Source organism: Chrysoperla carnea, chromosome 5, assembly GCF_905475395.1.
Source record: "Chrysoperla carnea chromosome 5, inChrCarn1.1, whole genome shotgun sequence".
NCBI classification, from domain to species: Eukaryota; Metazoa; Arthropoda; class Insecta; order Neuroptera; family Chrysopidae; genus Chrysoperla; species Chrysoperla carnea.
In genome coordinates this window covers 68,799,039-68,816,353 of record NC_058341.1, presented here as the reverse complement: position 1 = coordinate 68,816,353, position 17,315 = coordinate 68,799,039, and the positions used below count along the sequence as shown (strand labels likewise).

Sequence of the window (17,315 nt, the reverse complement as noted above, 5' to 3'; positions counted from 1 at the left end):
GCGGTCAGTCAAGCAAACGCTAGAGCAAGGGACAGATATAGGCTATCAAAACGGTTATGATTGCCGTGGTATTTAAATAAGTTTACTAAAGCTGAAAATTGTTATACAGATTGCATATTGCATATAAATAACAGTAATGATAGTTGTGTCAGCCAGTCAGTAAAATGTTAGCACAGAGCTAGTCAGTCAGCCTCAATGTATGTACCATAAGATTCATTTATGATTGAAGTTTATTTTGTATGATTTGAAGTTTATTTATTTATTTTTTATGATTTAACTAACTGACTGACACAACTGTTATTTAAATGCAATATACAATCTGTATAACAATATTCAGCTTTGGTAAATTTATTTAAATACTACGGAAATCATAACCGTTTTGATAGCATATATCTGGGGCCCCTGTTCTACCGTTCGTTTGGCTGACCGCAGTATGAGTTTACACAACTTCTATAATCAATCCTCAAATTATCAGCTTTAGTAGATTTAAATAATTTTTTTGGTCTTGCTCTTAATCTATAACACAATAGTGATGAATTAAGTTAGTCTCAATTAGGTAAAGTGGTATGGCACACACACTCAAACAAAGTATTTCTCACATGCTAACGCGACAATTTCTGCCGATAAGCTCACCAAGACAAGCTGCAATTTTTTTTTTAAACTTACGCATATTTATTAAGCAAAATACGCATTTTTCATTTTTCGAAAATTGAAAAAATCGCTCTGAAAATGCTTATAAGGAAGCAATAATTCATAGAAAAAACTTGTGTGAATCTAGAAATTTCAATCGGTCACGGGAAAGCGTTTCTCGACTAATTTGAAAAAAGTTTTACTTCCTTTGAAATCCACAACTAATTTCATAACATGCGATACTTGATACTTTTTTTATGAAATATAAAAAAACTCCTCTTGGATCGGAGATCTATTTTAAGGAAGGATTACAAAAGCGAGTTCACTCGCTGCTAATAAGCTCGCTAATGTAATCGTGTATTAGCTAAATATCAGAGAGTTTAAAATTTTTCAACTTTATTCGCCACTCGCAAATAAACTAGAAGTGTAAAATTATAAATATTATAATTACGGTTGCTAATTTTTTTTAGAAGCTTATTGGCTCGATGCACTTTTCAATTATCTTTTTTATACCATGTATATCTGAAATATACATAGTATATTAAGTTTAGTCCCAAGTTTGTAACGCCTAAAAATATTGATGCTACCAAAAAAATTTTGGTATAGGTGTTCATAGAATTACCTAATTAGTTCATTTCCGTTTGTATGTCCGTCTGTGGGTCTGTCTGTCTGTCTGTCAACACGATAACTCAAAAACGAAAAGAGATATCAAGATGAAATTTTTAAAGCGTACTCTATTTTTATAGCGGACGTAAAAAGTGAAGTCAAGTCCGTAAATGAGCAAGAAAGGTTTAGAGATACAACAAAAGTGTAAATGTAAAAAATGTTCCCTATAAAAATAAACAACTTTTGTTTGAAACATTTTCTTGTAAACATCACTGTTTACCCACCAGGGCGCTAATTAGTTGCTATTTAAAAGAGGATTTACGTGTCGTCAAAAAACAAACGATTGCATCATCCACACTGTCTATACATGGTTTTCAACAAGTAACTCAGTCAATTGTTTGTTTTCACTTGTTCCTATATAATATTCACTTCTGCGACCTACAATTTGGCTTTTTTAAATGCTTTCGATTTTTTCATTCTATATCCCATTAATTTGCTATATTGAAGAATAATAGTTTTTCATATATACTTGTAAATGAAAATCATGGATGTTGGACAGAACTAAAGCCGACCTTAAAAACCTTCAAACATATAAAAATAAACATATGTTCCACAACAAAATAAATACAAAAATAAAAGCAACAATAATATAATTATTTAGTATAAATTTATTATAATATATTCATACATTGAATGAGCTTTTAAAATGTTATGTATGTGTGTATAGTACAACATTTTATTATCAATTTACATAAAGGGGGCGAGGTAGTACCACGGAGGATACCATGTACCATCATAAGTTTCATTTTCTAGTTTTTCGATAGTCATTACTAACTATCTTTATGAAAACAAAGAAGGATTAACCTTGTGCATTTGTTTTCCAGTAAACTAACATTTTTAGTGTTTCAAATACACAATTTTGCTTTTACTATTCATTTATTAAGTTGACAATTGTGTTTTGTGGTCATCACCATATACGACCTAAATCACTATCTATTATAATGTATTTCGTAATGTCATATTTAAGGTAATACGAGCGCCAGGCAAGTTTAGACTTGTGGGGGAAATTATTTGTACTTTATTTTCAACTTGGATGATGAATTTCGATATAACTTCATGAATGTAGACGAAAAATAAGATTAAAATTTTTCGATATCTGCTTTGGTTTTCAAAATATCGTAAGCTAAATAATTAAACAAAATTTTCGATATTTTAAAAATTACTCACCATCAAAATTGAAAAAAAATATTTTTTTTTAAATGTATGTCCCCACTACCGTGCTTATACATCCTTAATGAGTCGGGCCCAACGGATTTTTTCAAGTGCAGATCCAGCCCTCAAAAAAATGATGGGCACAGCACCCGAAAATGCAAATCCGAGTATGAACTCGCTCATGATCGATATAGTGCATTCCTTCAAAGGATATGTTTACAAAATATATGTCGCCCTGACCAAGATTTTGTACTTACAGTGTATTTGTAAATTAACAAACCTGTAAAATGTTAGTTTGCTCGCTCACAAAAATTACGAAAGTAAATGTGCGATTGTTTACACATCACAGTGTCACATTTAGACTCTAAACTACTAAACCAATTTTGATGAAGTTTGTACAACTTCAAATTAAATTAAACATCAGTATACATTTAACATTGAACACTCGTTAAGTGTTAAAAACGATCTGCCTGCGATAACAACGTTGGTCGAAAGAGTTACGCTGCAAATCTTTGCCGCATGCTTCAATGAGAAAAGCGACCGACTTTGGTATGGCGGAATTATTTAAACATTATGCTTTCTATTTAGCCACCCAGAGTCGGTATTTATTTCTAATAGTTGTTTCACTATCATTAATCGCCGGTACATCGAAACCACTTTTTTCACTGCCTGTATATCAATATTCAAGTACTTGACACAAACATTTGGTTCATTGATAACAGAATTTAATTTAGGGTTATGTAAATTGATTTCCAAAAGTAACCTTCTACCGATTTCGCTAGAATTTTTCGATTTTTGGAGTTTTAATTTTATTAAACGCAAGGACTAACAACTTCAGAACTCAACCAACTCTTCTTTAGTCAACAAACTCAACCCAACCAACTCGTAACTACAACGATACCGGGTTATCAAAAAATCAATAACAGATGTGTTTGGGATTGATATTTCCGGACATAAATTTCTGGTCCTTTTTTTCTGTCGATGTTTTTTCCAGGTCTATTTTTCCCGTTACAAGCTTTACCGGGTCTATTTTTTTCCTGGTATATATTTTCCGGTTTTTTTCCATCGCTAATTTATCCGTGGTTATTATTTCCTACTACAAATCAAAGAACATTTCCTAAGCAATCCAATTTTTTTGATGGTGTAAACACCGCATAACTTAAGATTTTCACTGTTCCAATCATATGGCGTTATTGATATTATGCATTCCAGAATGAACTGTAAAGTTTACATATTGAAAAGAGCGTCTACAGGTTCAATCGGTAGGGGAGATATCTTGTATCGAGAATTACACATATTTCGCCATGAAGAAAACGTCGTTATCGATAGCTTAAATAGTAGAAAAAATAAAATTTCCATTAATAGAGACTATACTATATCTATTTTCGATTCGAAATCTATTCCCATAAATAAATTTTGAACCGTGGTAATTCACTCTTCCCTGCAATCTAAAAAATAATGCATTACATTCATATAGCTTTTGTGGCCGTATTTTATTTTTCATTATTGTTTTTATTTTTTGAAAATAAAAATAAAATAAATGTATTAAACATATTAAAAATATTGCATTCGAGTGACTGCTACAAATGTATTCTAAATAATGGTAATAATAATTTGTTGAATTTATACATAAACCTTTTTGTAGTACTAATGGTTGTTATTTGCGCCTTCACACACGTTGAATCTCGAACATTTAATCACTACAATGCGTGGTTATGAGAATAGAATTTTGTAACGTAATATTTTGTCAAAATTAATTTAATTTAAAGAGAAGAAAACTTAGAAACCTTAGACACAGTTTTATATAACTTTAAAAGCCAACATAACATTTTAAGTTTCCATTAGATTTTAGAGAGACCGACAAAGTAGGCGCGTATAGCTGTAGAGAGACAAACAAAGTAGATGCGTGTAGCTATCTTCGTTTCTTTATACGCCTACAATTTGTGTCTCTTTCTACCTCTCAATGTGGTCATCGATGCAATTACCGTTTCCTATGTCTATACAGCTCTAAGGTATTATCTCTATGATTTAAATTCCAAGTTTTATGATCCTGTGAGAATTAGAAACAGAGGCATTATATTATACTATTTATAAATAGCCGCTATAAAATCCATCTACTAGGCTACTGTCAAAAATTGAAAGCGAAGTCTGTACCTGACTAGCGCGTAGTCATGGGTTTTAATATGGTATGGTAATAATATGCTATTAATGTGTAGTACTAACTGCAAATAATAATATTTATACATACCCTTTGATCATTCACAAACCATGTTAAATTTGTGGCAGGTGATGATGGTGGCGCTGTACAATCGGCAATTAATGGTCCACCTTGTGCAAATCGCAATCGATCCACAGTTACCACCGGTATTCCATTTGGAATTTCTACAAAAAATAAAACATTATCTGTCAAAATTATCATAAATTAATAAAAGTCAAAACATTATGGGAAGATTCCTAGTAATAATTTTTGTATTATTATATTCCTACATTATTTCCAGTGGAACAATTATATATTATTAACTTAATAATTAGGAGTTATAGATAATAAGTTTGCCTGTGGTGAAAACTCACTACCAGCTAAATTTTTTTTAGCTAGTGGCGAATAGCTCACATCTAATAATGCAGTCACTTATACCAAAAATAGGGGTCAACCTTGGAATGAGAGACAATAACCTGTAAACTCGATTACACCTTTATTTTGGTGTTATAAAAGTTGTGTCAATAGTCTCATAAAATCTCCCGCCGGCGCCATAAGATATTCAAGGTCAAAGGTTACCAAAATCAAGGTTCTTGCGATCATCTTGGTTTTTATAGCTACAGTGATGTTAACATTTATTATGAAAATTGTAGAGCATAAAATTTTCGGGAAATTTTATTAAAAAAATTTTTTTAAACGCCGAACTGTATCCATAAAATTGTGTATTCAACATTATAAAAAAAATGAAATCAATCAATTGGTTCATAAGATAAACTACATGAAAAGTAGGAGGTATGAAATCAATTATTATTAGCAAAACATTGCGGTTGGGATACACTGTTGAATTAAATTACAGGCATAAGAAATTTGTCATAAAATAATTTTTTATCCAATCCTCGGTGGTTTGCTAATAATAATTGATTTCATACCTTCCATCTTCTCTGTAGTCTGGCTTTAGATCAATTGGCTTAAATTTTTTTATCATAGTTGAATTTTATGCCTCTTCAAATGAAGTATAACATGGAAGGTGGAAGTTGAGGCTACAGGAAGTGAAGGGATGAAACCATAAATTCTCTATGCACCATTTGATCTTGCTTCTCGATATCTAAATCGACGTTTTTCACTCAAAACAATAATCAAATCAAGTCAAAGATTATTAAGCTTGGATACTTTTGAAATGTACACAGTGTATAGTTCCCATATGAGAATTGACAGTTATGTGGCACTAGTCTACTGTATTGGCTAAAGCGAAACCAATTGCGTACCCTATTTGCCTTGGGTAGCGGGTTCAATTCCCGGAGTCATAACAAACATTAATTTGATCGTAATAGCTCTATGATGTGCTGAAGTTGAATGAGGTGTACTCAGCATATCAAAATACTTAGAATGAGGTGTATTCAGCATATCCAAACGATCAGAAGAATGATGGGGCCATTAGGCGCTTCAGCCTAAGTCTATCCCCCATGGGTACCCTTTATAATCTAGCATAACCTGTACTACGTTCATCAATTGCTCCCGCCATAATATAACTCTTTAAAGAGGTTGGCAAGGGAGTTTGTTTCTACTCTATTTGTACCCTTGTAAATTTACGCGTAAATCGATACTAACGGATAAAAAGCCCTTTACTTCTTTTTATAATTACACTAGCACATACCCGCCCGCTTTGCTGGGCAATTTCTCTTTTAAAACAAAGACTTATAGCCCTCACTTATTCTCCCTTTTGTTCACAATTTTATGGATTTGAATTTTTTGCTGGGGATCTCGAACTTTTTTGAAAATGAAGTTTTGCCCATGATACTCGCTTACATTCTAACTTTCTATAGGTACAATCATTAAATTAACCCGATTTTTATACTTTTTGGATCAAAATTACTCCAACCACTGAGTGTCATCAAATGCCAAAACAAAAATTTTTTTAATATTATCTTAATTTTATCAAAGGAGTACAAAGTTTCATCCCCAATTCGACCCTCTCAAATAATGAATTTTTATGAAAAAAGTAAAATAAACTTTTGTCTCAAACCAGGAGCTCATGTATCAAGTTTTACATTTCTAACTTCAAAAATGACATAGTTTCATATAAAATTTCACCTTATTCAAGACCGACCTTCTCTGAATTAAAAACTGGATTTATTGATTTTCCTTTTTTTATTGGTGTGTATATATTTTTATAAACAAAAATTGGATACCAATTTCAGTACTTAAAATATGAATGGGAACATAGTGTTCATGAGAGGAAGGAATAAATTTAGCAGATATTTTATTGAAACATTACTCTATTAGTAATTCTGTATTCAATTATCTTTCTAAGATATTTGATTTTGTTACAAAATAAATCTATTATACTATTTTTCCTTTAAAAATAAATGAAATTTCTATCTCCAATGGTTTTGTCCTTGACTTTTTCTGCCGATTAAATATACAGCAGTATAATCGTTTCAAATATTTCGTACAACGATAAAATAAAGTTTCAGGCTTTGAGTTTATAAATAATAATTCCAAAAATACCGCTTGTGAGAACAAAAATTAAAATTCTCTGTAAAATACTATAAACCATATGAATTTAAAAATAGTTATTAATGCTACATGTAGGATAAGTAGCAAATAATCTGACAGTCGTGGTGTTGCGGCGTGAGCGTAAGGTTATGGGACATTCTTATGAAGAGTGTGGTAGATGTCGCTACGAGCCGTAGGCGAGTTGCGACAACCACACGAGTCTTCATAAGAATGTCTCATAACCTTAGAGCGAATGCCGTAATCACGACTGTCATATTTGCTACTTATTCCGCAAGTAGCATTCAATACTTTTTACAACAATCGCTCGGGAAGTTGACTTTGAGAGAAATTTATCAATTTGAGAAATGATTTATTTACTTATTTTAAATGTAAATTATGTTAAAATTATTATGTATAAATAAATTATGTTAAAGTATTAACATAAATTATTTAGTATATTATGATTTTCATGTTATTATCGCGGCGTCAGATGGCGTGTCAGTAGTTTCTAGTAAAGTGAGAAACGTAATACAGACAGTATCCGTGAGGTTATATTTTATAGTAGTATAGTGTATTAGGAATCTGTGCAGTTATGTAGTCTATAACCGAACATGTGCGTTTATGAAACACATATAGTTAAGTATGCGATTATTGTGTATTTTGAAGGTGACATACAGCGCTCGAAAAGTCTACTTCTCGAGCGGGCGTTGTAAAAAAAATATAGTTACATGACAAACATGCATACGTTGATCTATATTTGTCTATAAAATTATTAATATGGGTTTTCCATATACAAAATTCGCATCCCCCCCTTAGGGGGTGAGTTTTGGAAAATCCTCTCCAAGTTTCCGGTCTCTACGATCAGCGGCTTAGGCTGTGCAATGATCCGTCAGTCATTCAGGACAAAGCATTTTATAGATATATAGATTTAATTATATTAGGGGTAATAGCTGGCTGCTAATGGGAAAGGCTGGCAGAAGTTTTTTTTTATTTTTAGTTGGTTCTAAATACCTATACTTATTATTAAAGTTGAAAACGAAAACAAAATATCGTATTTATTTTAAGAAGAGTGCATTTTCAAAATGTGTTTTTGAAATCAGATAATTTTTGAAGTGAAGTGACTCGTTAGAGGACTTTTGGTAGGGTAAAATCTAATGGATTCGTGTCAGCAATGCTACGTCAGCAACGTATAAAACACCGTAACCTAAGAAACTAAAACATCAATTGAAAAAACGACACCTCTGCTAAATAGTAATTAAAGCTGTACATTTAAATATTATCTATCTAAGTGATTCCAATCTTTGGTAACATCTGATTATAATTCATAGATGGTGATACATATGATTTGTTTATATTTTATAGTAGGTAATTATTATTATAATAACTTTGTATACACACGTTAATAATTTCAATTTAAAAACTATGAAATTTTATTTATTCATACTATTATTAATTTAAAATTTTTTAAAAAACACACTTATTCCAAAATTAACTCCCTTCTTTTTTTTCTGATTTTTCCAGATTTTGGTTTAGAAACTAAAATCACTTAATAAAATCAAACGATTCTACTACAATTGATGAAATAAAAAAGTTAACAGTAACAAATTTTTTTCCATCTAGCTTTTTTTAACTACCTAATGTAATGATGAATTATAATTCATTTGACTTTTTTTTTTAAATAATTATGTATTAGAAGTTATATTGTAATTTTGATAATTATAATTTGTAGTTGCTGAAAAAGTCTCAATAAAGAGACGAAACGTACAACAGGATCAACTGTAATGTTGTGATTTAGCATTCCTGGTCCAACGTCCTTGTGATTCAATTTGTCAATATACTTTTGTTTTAGACTTAAAATTATTAATTTTAAACTTAAGGGTAACATTTGTAAGTATCAGAAGAAAATGAATTATATTTTGATTTAGAGGAGTTAAAATTCGAATCTTAGTTTTTGTACTTTATCATATTAAAATTTGAATTAGAAATAATTTCCACTTTTTTGCTACAAACTTTTTTTGCAACAGTCGTTATTTCACGATATAATAGAAAAATCCATTCTCACCCCCTTTAAAAACATACAAGTAAAGCTCGTGATGGCTGGAATATCAATTTTTTACTTTCATACCGAAAATTTGCATTTATTTCTACTCTTGTGTCATTTGGTTATGTTATATTTTAAATATCAATACATTATCGAAATTTATTTTAAAAACAGTAAAATAAATATTTTAAATATAAATTATAAAAAAATTTATCATGAAATCGGTTTTTGCGATTCAAAAACATAAACTGTATTCGAAAATCCATATGCACGTACAATTTTAATGTAATATTTGATAAACATTAAATTTTTGAATAGGCATTTCATCATGCAGCAATTGGTGGGTGGTAACATAAACTAAAGTGTGAGTCGACTAAAGGGTAATTCCATTGTTTCGGTATAACGATTGAACTAATTTCATTTTTAGCGTCCTAAATTTAACTATTATCAGTTTTAATAAAAACTATGAATAGGAACTATGAATTTTATCATCAACTTGATAAAAATCATGAATTGTATCTACCCAATGGAAGCTATAAAAATAAAAAATTATTATTTGGATATTTGACAGCATCGTTTTGTGAAACTATCACGGCATTTAAAGTTTAAGCCCCACCCAAATCACGGGCCAATGCTGTTAAATAATATAAACTTTAATTTATATTTTTTCATCAACTTTTACGATTTGTTGCTGATAAAAAACGAATATCAACTGAAAGAATATTACCCGAGGAATTGAAAAAATATTTAAAGTTTACTTTCCCTTCAACAAAGCTATGGCGTTGCTAGGTACTAACAGATACGCAAGCATCACTAATATACCCTTATCCGTTATTTAATAGAATTTTTTATAAAAAGAAAGTTTTTTTATTCCCTACCTAAGAGCATTAGTTGCCTTATCAAAAGCGTTTCACATCCATGGCTTCCTAAATTTTAAGTGTAAACTTTTAAGCGCAAACAGAGAGAGTGCCAGACAAGGATGCAGAAAGAGAAAGGTGTGTGCCAATCAGCTGATTTGTGAAAAAGGTAGGCATGCTCCCTCACTATGTGTAATAGGCATTCTGTCCACTTTGTGTAATAGGTAAAACATGACTGATGACTGAAAAACGTTCAGAAGACTGATTTGGAGTAAATCTTACATTTCATTGTAAACAAACATCTTCTTAAGTACATCGTTTTGAGAGAGAGTTGAATTTAGCGCGGAAGAGTGCAGGGACAAACTCACAACATTGAAACATAAAGAAATCAAATATTGATTTGATTTTGGTGTAGGCACGTTTGTCGAGTGAGACGTTTCTTAATTTTTTTTTGTATGCGACGTCCTTACTTTCGAATGAATTGGCGCACGGAACTCTTATCTGTCTCTCTGCCTACTAGCACTTAAAACTTAACGTTTAAATCTAGGCAATCATAAGTAAATAAAATATCCTTTCCTTTCATACAAAATTCAATTTAATAACAAGTGAGGGTACATTAATAACGCTTGCTTACCTGACAACTTCATAGAAATGAAGCAAAAGCAATAACTATAATCTGCTGACTTTCGGTATAACGCAGTATGAGTGACAGACTTTATCTGTTCTCATCATTTTATATAAATAATATATATTTGGATAATTGATTAGGTTAGGTTATATTGGCTACCCACGAAGGACACACTTAGGCTATAGAGCCCATTGTGATACCATATATGTGTTTTACCATCTTTCCGCTGATAATTTCATTTATCAGCTCCTCATTTTCAGAGGCTGAGTGCACGTCCATGCATATACCATACACTACACCAGCCCATCACCACTATTAATAAAATTAATTTTGTTGCCGGGGCGGGAATCGAACCCGCTACCATATGCCTACCACGGACGAAATTGGTTACGCCTGAACCAACTGAGCTATTAGGGCGACGGATAATTGATTAACTTTGTAATGGTTATTAAAAGTAAGATTCCAAAAATTAAGAAATAATACAATAAGACTTAATCGAGTTCAAAAAATGACTGATGCAAGATCCAAAACAAGACTCGATTAACCAAGATCAAGACTGATTATTTTTGTAACACCAAGACTCATCTCTGCAAGACCAAGTAATGATTCTGTAAAATGAAGGCGTATTTTTCGAAGACCATGACTAAAACTAATAATGCAGGACAATACCAAGTTACAATGGTCAAGATCAAGACCAAAACAACTATGGTCTTGGTCTTGTTCTTGGTCTCGCTCATTATTATGTAATATGTTCGACTTTGAAGCTCTTTTTCGTTCGAGTTATAAATACATCCTATATAGTGATTGTATTATTTACAATAGACTATATTTATAGTTTTTATGTGTACGTGTAAAAAAAGAAAAGAAACGGTTAATTAAAAACTATTCCTACAAAAAAAAAACCTTTATATTATAGTACTCATATAATGCATTTATAATATATAATCTATATGAAAAAAGAATAAATATATACATAAATAAATAACAAAGAATGTAATTAAAAGTAGATACAAAAATTTAAATGAAAAAGAAGAAATTAATTATTGAAATCACTTGTGTTATTATTAAATGAATCCGACACAAAAGCATTAACTAGTGTAATATATATGCATAAAAAATTATCTGTGGTAGATTTGTACTTTGGATACCCGATCAAAACCTTTCTGATCCATTAAATCATTGTATTTATCCATTAAATTAATTTTTTTATTATTAAATTGCCAAGTTATGTATACCCGGTGTTCTGCTACTGACTGCAGATCGGTGGCCTACAGAATAAGCTCATAAAGACGAAGGAAAAGGTTATTTACCAATTTTGGATCAATATGGGATTATTCTGTAGGTCACCGATCTGCAGTCAATAACAGGACACCGTGTATACAGTGTGTCGCACTTAAGATGAAGACACCTTCATATTTTCGTTATTTATATGAATATCGATTAGAAATTTTGCACAGTCATACAGGGTAATAGGTTATATTTTTTAAGATGCCTAACCGAAATCTGAATTTTAAACTCAACTTACTACAAATTGACAAAGAGTACCCATTCCTAATATTTTGCTTAGCATGGTTAGAGATATCGAAGAAAATTATAAGAAAAAGTTACTTAAAATATTTTTTTATATCCATATGCTGATTTTATAGCAAAATTCGCATTTTTAGTTTTTCCATTATTTTGGTATTTTCTGAAAATTATTACAAGTTTATTTTTTAATTTTATAACTAGTTCATCAATTAGTTTCAATAAACTTGTAATAATTTTGAGAAATGACCAAAATAATGTAAAAATTAAAAATGCGAATTTTGCTATAAAATCAGTATATGGGTATAAAAAATAATCTAACAAACCTTTGCTAATAATTTTTTCGATATCTCTAACAATCTCTGACGCTAAGCTAACTATTAAGAATTGTTATTCATAGTGACTCCTTTACAGTAGTTTACATAGTCGTTATGTAAACTACTGAACTTGTTTCTTTCTTTTCAGATTTTATTTAACGCATTCGGGTTTTTGTTTTAATTTTTACACTATTTATTTTATTACTTACTTTAACAATAAGTAAAGCAATTATTTTCAAAATAATTAAAAACAAGAACTATATTTTTTATAAAAGTGTTTATTATGTCATCTACATGAAAGATATTCTTAAAAAAAAAAAACTATTCTGAAAGTAAAAGTAATTCAAACGACATGGCAGACAGGGGCGGATTAAACATTTTTAGGGCTGAGGGTAACTCTTTGAAAAGATAAAGAAAAATGTCTTTTTAGGTCATTGTTCACAAGTGAACGAATACACAAAAATCTTAGTTATAAATTTTGTTCAACAATAATTTAAAAAGAATAAATAAATAGATTTTAGAAGTTTCTTTTTCTATCTTTAACTGTCTTTCTCACTAAGCGTTCAAGTGAACGGATATTAGAAAAAGAACAATAGTTTACCAAGTTCTGTGCTCAATCTCAAAACTCATAATTAAATGTCCTATAAAATGTTTTACTGAAACAAATATTTTTAATAAACAATAAAATTTATTATCATATTCGTGGGCCGGAAATTTTAAAGTGCCTAAGACGAGGGTTATGTGTTTAACCGATATGTATGTATGTTCATTTGTATGTATGTTTAGCTTCTAAACTGCTTATCATATTTTGACAAATGGGGTATCGTTAAAAGCGTCTTGATCGTTCGCTGGTAATAGGCTATATGCTGTCACATTTAATTGAATATGGCACCCTATAGAGGACATAAACTCACGAATTAAAAGCATATTATAAATTAACGATACCGTGTTAGGTACAAATGAAAGGGCGTAATTAGAACTTTTCGAATATATATATTAATTGTTTATCACAAAACTATAACTCCAAAAGAATGTAAATAAAATACAGTTCGAAAACTAAAACCCCGACTCTTTTACAAAATCTAGCTCTTAAAAGTATGAAAACAAGAAAATATTTTCATCTGAAATTGTTATTAACAGTAAAATCGTCATTACAGGCGGAAAACCTCTAAAATTAAACAGTTTTCCATAGAACGAAAAAGAGATCCCGCAATTGTAATGATGATTTTACTGATCATAACAATTTCAGATGAAAATATTTTCTTGTTTTGATACTTTTAAGAGCAAGATTTTGTAAGAGTCGAGGTTTTAGTTTTCTAACTTTACTTTATTAGCCTTAAAGTTAATCTGGCCATGACGGCAAAAACAGATATCTTTAAAAGTTTTACACACAGCTCTCAATAGTCCTATTTGAAATTATTTATTTCCACTTTCGAGATGATAACAATACCCATGTACCAGAGAGTATGAAAAAAAACACAGTATATAAAAGCAGGAATATAAATAATTGAACGTAGGTAGCGCATAAACATTTTTCATAAACAATTTATTTGTGTTTCTGGTTCCAAAAATAAAAATAAAAAATTGAAAATAAATACCAAATAATAAATTGAAAATATTGATTGATATGTAATAATGAAATTTGTTGTTAATATAATCACACAAGCTATGTAGGTGCACGTATCAATACAGGATGGAGCAGTACTGATGCCAGTTTTCCTGTTTTAAAACACCTGCACCACAGGAAATAAATCGGAAGATAGTGACACATATATGGTTACTCAGTTACCCGCTGTTTTCCTCCCAAGCGGTTGGAAAGTATTTGTGTTGAGTAGTATTCATCCTGTGTTGAAAGGAAAAACAAATTTATTTTTCCAGATTTTACAAAACTTTGTTTGCTTTTTTTGTTCTCTTGATTTTACTTCCATACTTTCGATTTAGAAAAGCGAAAATTTCCATGTTCTTCATAATCTATTTTTGATATACATATATTGCATTATAATCGTGAAAGTTTGGATCGACGAATCGAACTCAATAATGCTAGAACGGCTGCACGGATCTGCATGAAATTTAGCATATAGATAGATTATAGTCTGGAATAGGCTACTTGTTGTCCCGGTAAAATTTGGTAGCTTAGGGGTTAGAAAATGACATAGACTAATTTTTGTCCCCGAAAAATGCATGGATCCTATGGGATAGCATACAAGAACTGTGGTATTTAATGGGTTTTGCAAAAGTTAAATCAAAATTTTTATCAATGAATCCATGGTTTACAAATTTTATTTTGTCATCATCGTATCCGGCGAATTTTTTTTTAAATTTTATTTATAAAAATCGTTTTGGCTAATGACTAACCCTGTATAAAACATTTAACGTTATATTGAGCGAATAAAACATCCACATCCACAAATACTTCTATACACCCACATTACACCTATCACCTACATGTCCTCTCTCCTGATCCGTTTTATTATAAAACGCTTGTATGCTTTGTAACAACTAACAGTAACCAGTGAATATCAGATTTTAATCAATCTATATGTATTCATATACAGGTATGCCTCTTAAATGTCTTTACAACGCTCAACAACATATAGTTTAGCTCAAAACAAGTCGATTTGGCTAAACTTACCCTAGTAAAAGTTGCTCCGTCTCAGACTTTGCAATTTCAATCTTTGATAGCAGCAAATTGAGAGAAAAATTAATTCTGATATAATAAAAAGACTTAAACGGCGTTAATTATTCATAACGGCGTTTTTACATCATGTATAATATATGTAATATATATCACGGTATACTTAGTTTAATCCCAAGTTTGTAACACTTAAAAATATTGATGCTACGAAAAAAATTTTGGTATATATGTTCATAAAATAACATAATTAGTCCATTTTCGGTTGTCTATCTGTACGCCGCGCCTGTCGGTCTGACAACACGATAACTCAAAAACGAAAAGAGATATTAAGCTGAAATTTTTACAGCGTACTAAGGACGTAAAAAGCAAGTTCGAGTTCGTAAATGGGCAGCATAGCTCAAGGTCTTGGGTCCGTGGAATGCATCTTGTAAACCGTTAGAGATAGAACAAAAGTTCAAATGTAAAAAATGTTCTTTATAAAAAAAAAAACTATACTATTGTTTGATATATTTTGTCGTAAACATCATTGTTCACCCGTGAGGACGTAAATTAAGCGCAAATTTTATATTATGTAATAATTTGGGAATATCAGTAATGATGTGTGACATGTATGTATGTGTAAAGTGACAGTGTAATCAACACTGTCTATACATGGTATTTCAACAATGAATTCAATCACTTGTTTTTTATGATTTTAAGTACAATCCGTTACTTAATCCAAACTTTATTAATATAACACGCATGTAAATAAACAAAGTAAGCTTATACTGGAGTAAATCTAAGCAAAAAATAGGCTGTTATATGGATTAAAAGTTCGAGCAGCGAAACTTTGGGGTTTTTCTTTTCACATCAAAATAAGTATTTTTTGAAATTTTTTACTTTCCCGGAGTGGTGCAACATGTTTAAAAAACAAAATGGCGTCAAAAATGAAATTTTTTTCAGAAATTTTATCATTTTTATTTTATATTCGCAAAAGGAGACATCGGTGCATATCCAAATTTGGTAGGTTTGTAGTCAATGTTAAGAACTACTCCTCATAATTTTTTAGTGGGGTTTCGTCCCTTCCCCTCCCAGTTATATATATATGTATACATACATATGGTAAAACAGTTCATTTGACTGTAACTTGAAAAATATTCGATTGATTTTAATGAAACTAATATCAATAGTTGGTTTTATTACTTACAACTTTCGGTTAAAATTTTAGCGAAATCCGTTAAATAGTTCGGCCAAAATTTCCAATTTAGGGAATTGTTTAAAATGGCTGCCATTTTATGCCATTTTGTCCTACGAGGTTAAATTTTTTTTTAAATTGTAGCATTTTTTATTATCTTTTGATTTTATAATAAGTGACTTACCCGTAAAATGACTCCTTGATCCATATTTTTGCGAAAAACGGAAAATTTAACACTTTTGGAAATAATTGTTTGGGGGGTGTATGGACTGGCTTTGGGGGGTGTTTTTTGCTTTGGCATGAGAAAACTATTTTTAAAAGAGGTCTATATGGTTTAAAGCAAAATTTTTAAGTTTTAACCCCCGCGCTGTAAGGGGGAAGGGGTGTATGAAATAAATGTATCATAAAAAATTTTAAAAAGAGGTCAAAATGGTTTAAAATGCTAAAGTAACCCAAAATTTTAGCTGTTTATATTAATATAGCACTTTTTACAACATCCACCCCTTCTACTCCCGCTTTCATATTTTTTGCAAATTAAAAATTTTTAGGACGTATAAAGGGGTTATTGGGGTCGCTGATCTCGAATTTTGCAATAGATTATCAAAAACAATTGTAATATTTTTAGGGGGTGTACTTATTTGGGCCAAAAGTTCGAGATCAGCGACCCCAAAAACCCCTTTATACGTCCTAAAAATTTTTAATTTGCAAAAAATATGAAAGCGGGAGTGGAAGGGATGGATGTTGTAAAAAGTGCTATATTAATATAAACAGCTAAAATTTTGGGTTACTTTAGCATTTTAAACCATTTTGACCTCTTTTTAAAATCTTTTATGATACATTTATTTCATACACCCCTTCCCCCTTACAGCGCGGGGGTTAAAACTTAAAAATTTTGCTTTAAACCATATAGACCTCTTTTAAACATAGTTTTCTCATGCCAAAGCAAAAAACACCCCCCAAAGCCAGTCCATACACCCCCCAAACAATTATTTCCAGAA

The 17,315-nt window shown here is 30.6% G+C and overlaps 1 protein-coding gene across 1 annotated transcript in view; it reads right to left on the bottom strand.

The window, feature by feature from the left end:
* Positions 1 to 17,315, bottom strand: part of LOC123301359 — an 80,910-nt gene that overhangs the window by 23,292 nt on the left and 40,303 nt on the right. Inside the window, exon 3 of the mRNA XM_044884095.1 lies at positions 4,697 to 4,830. Within this exon, the coding sequence (XP_044740030.1) occupies positions 4,697 to 4,830 (134 nt within the window). The remainder of the gene's footprint in view (positions 1 to 4,696; positions 4,831 to 17,315) is intronic.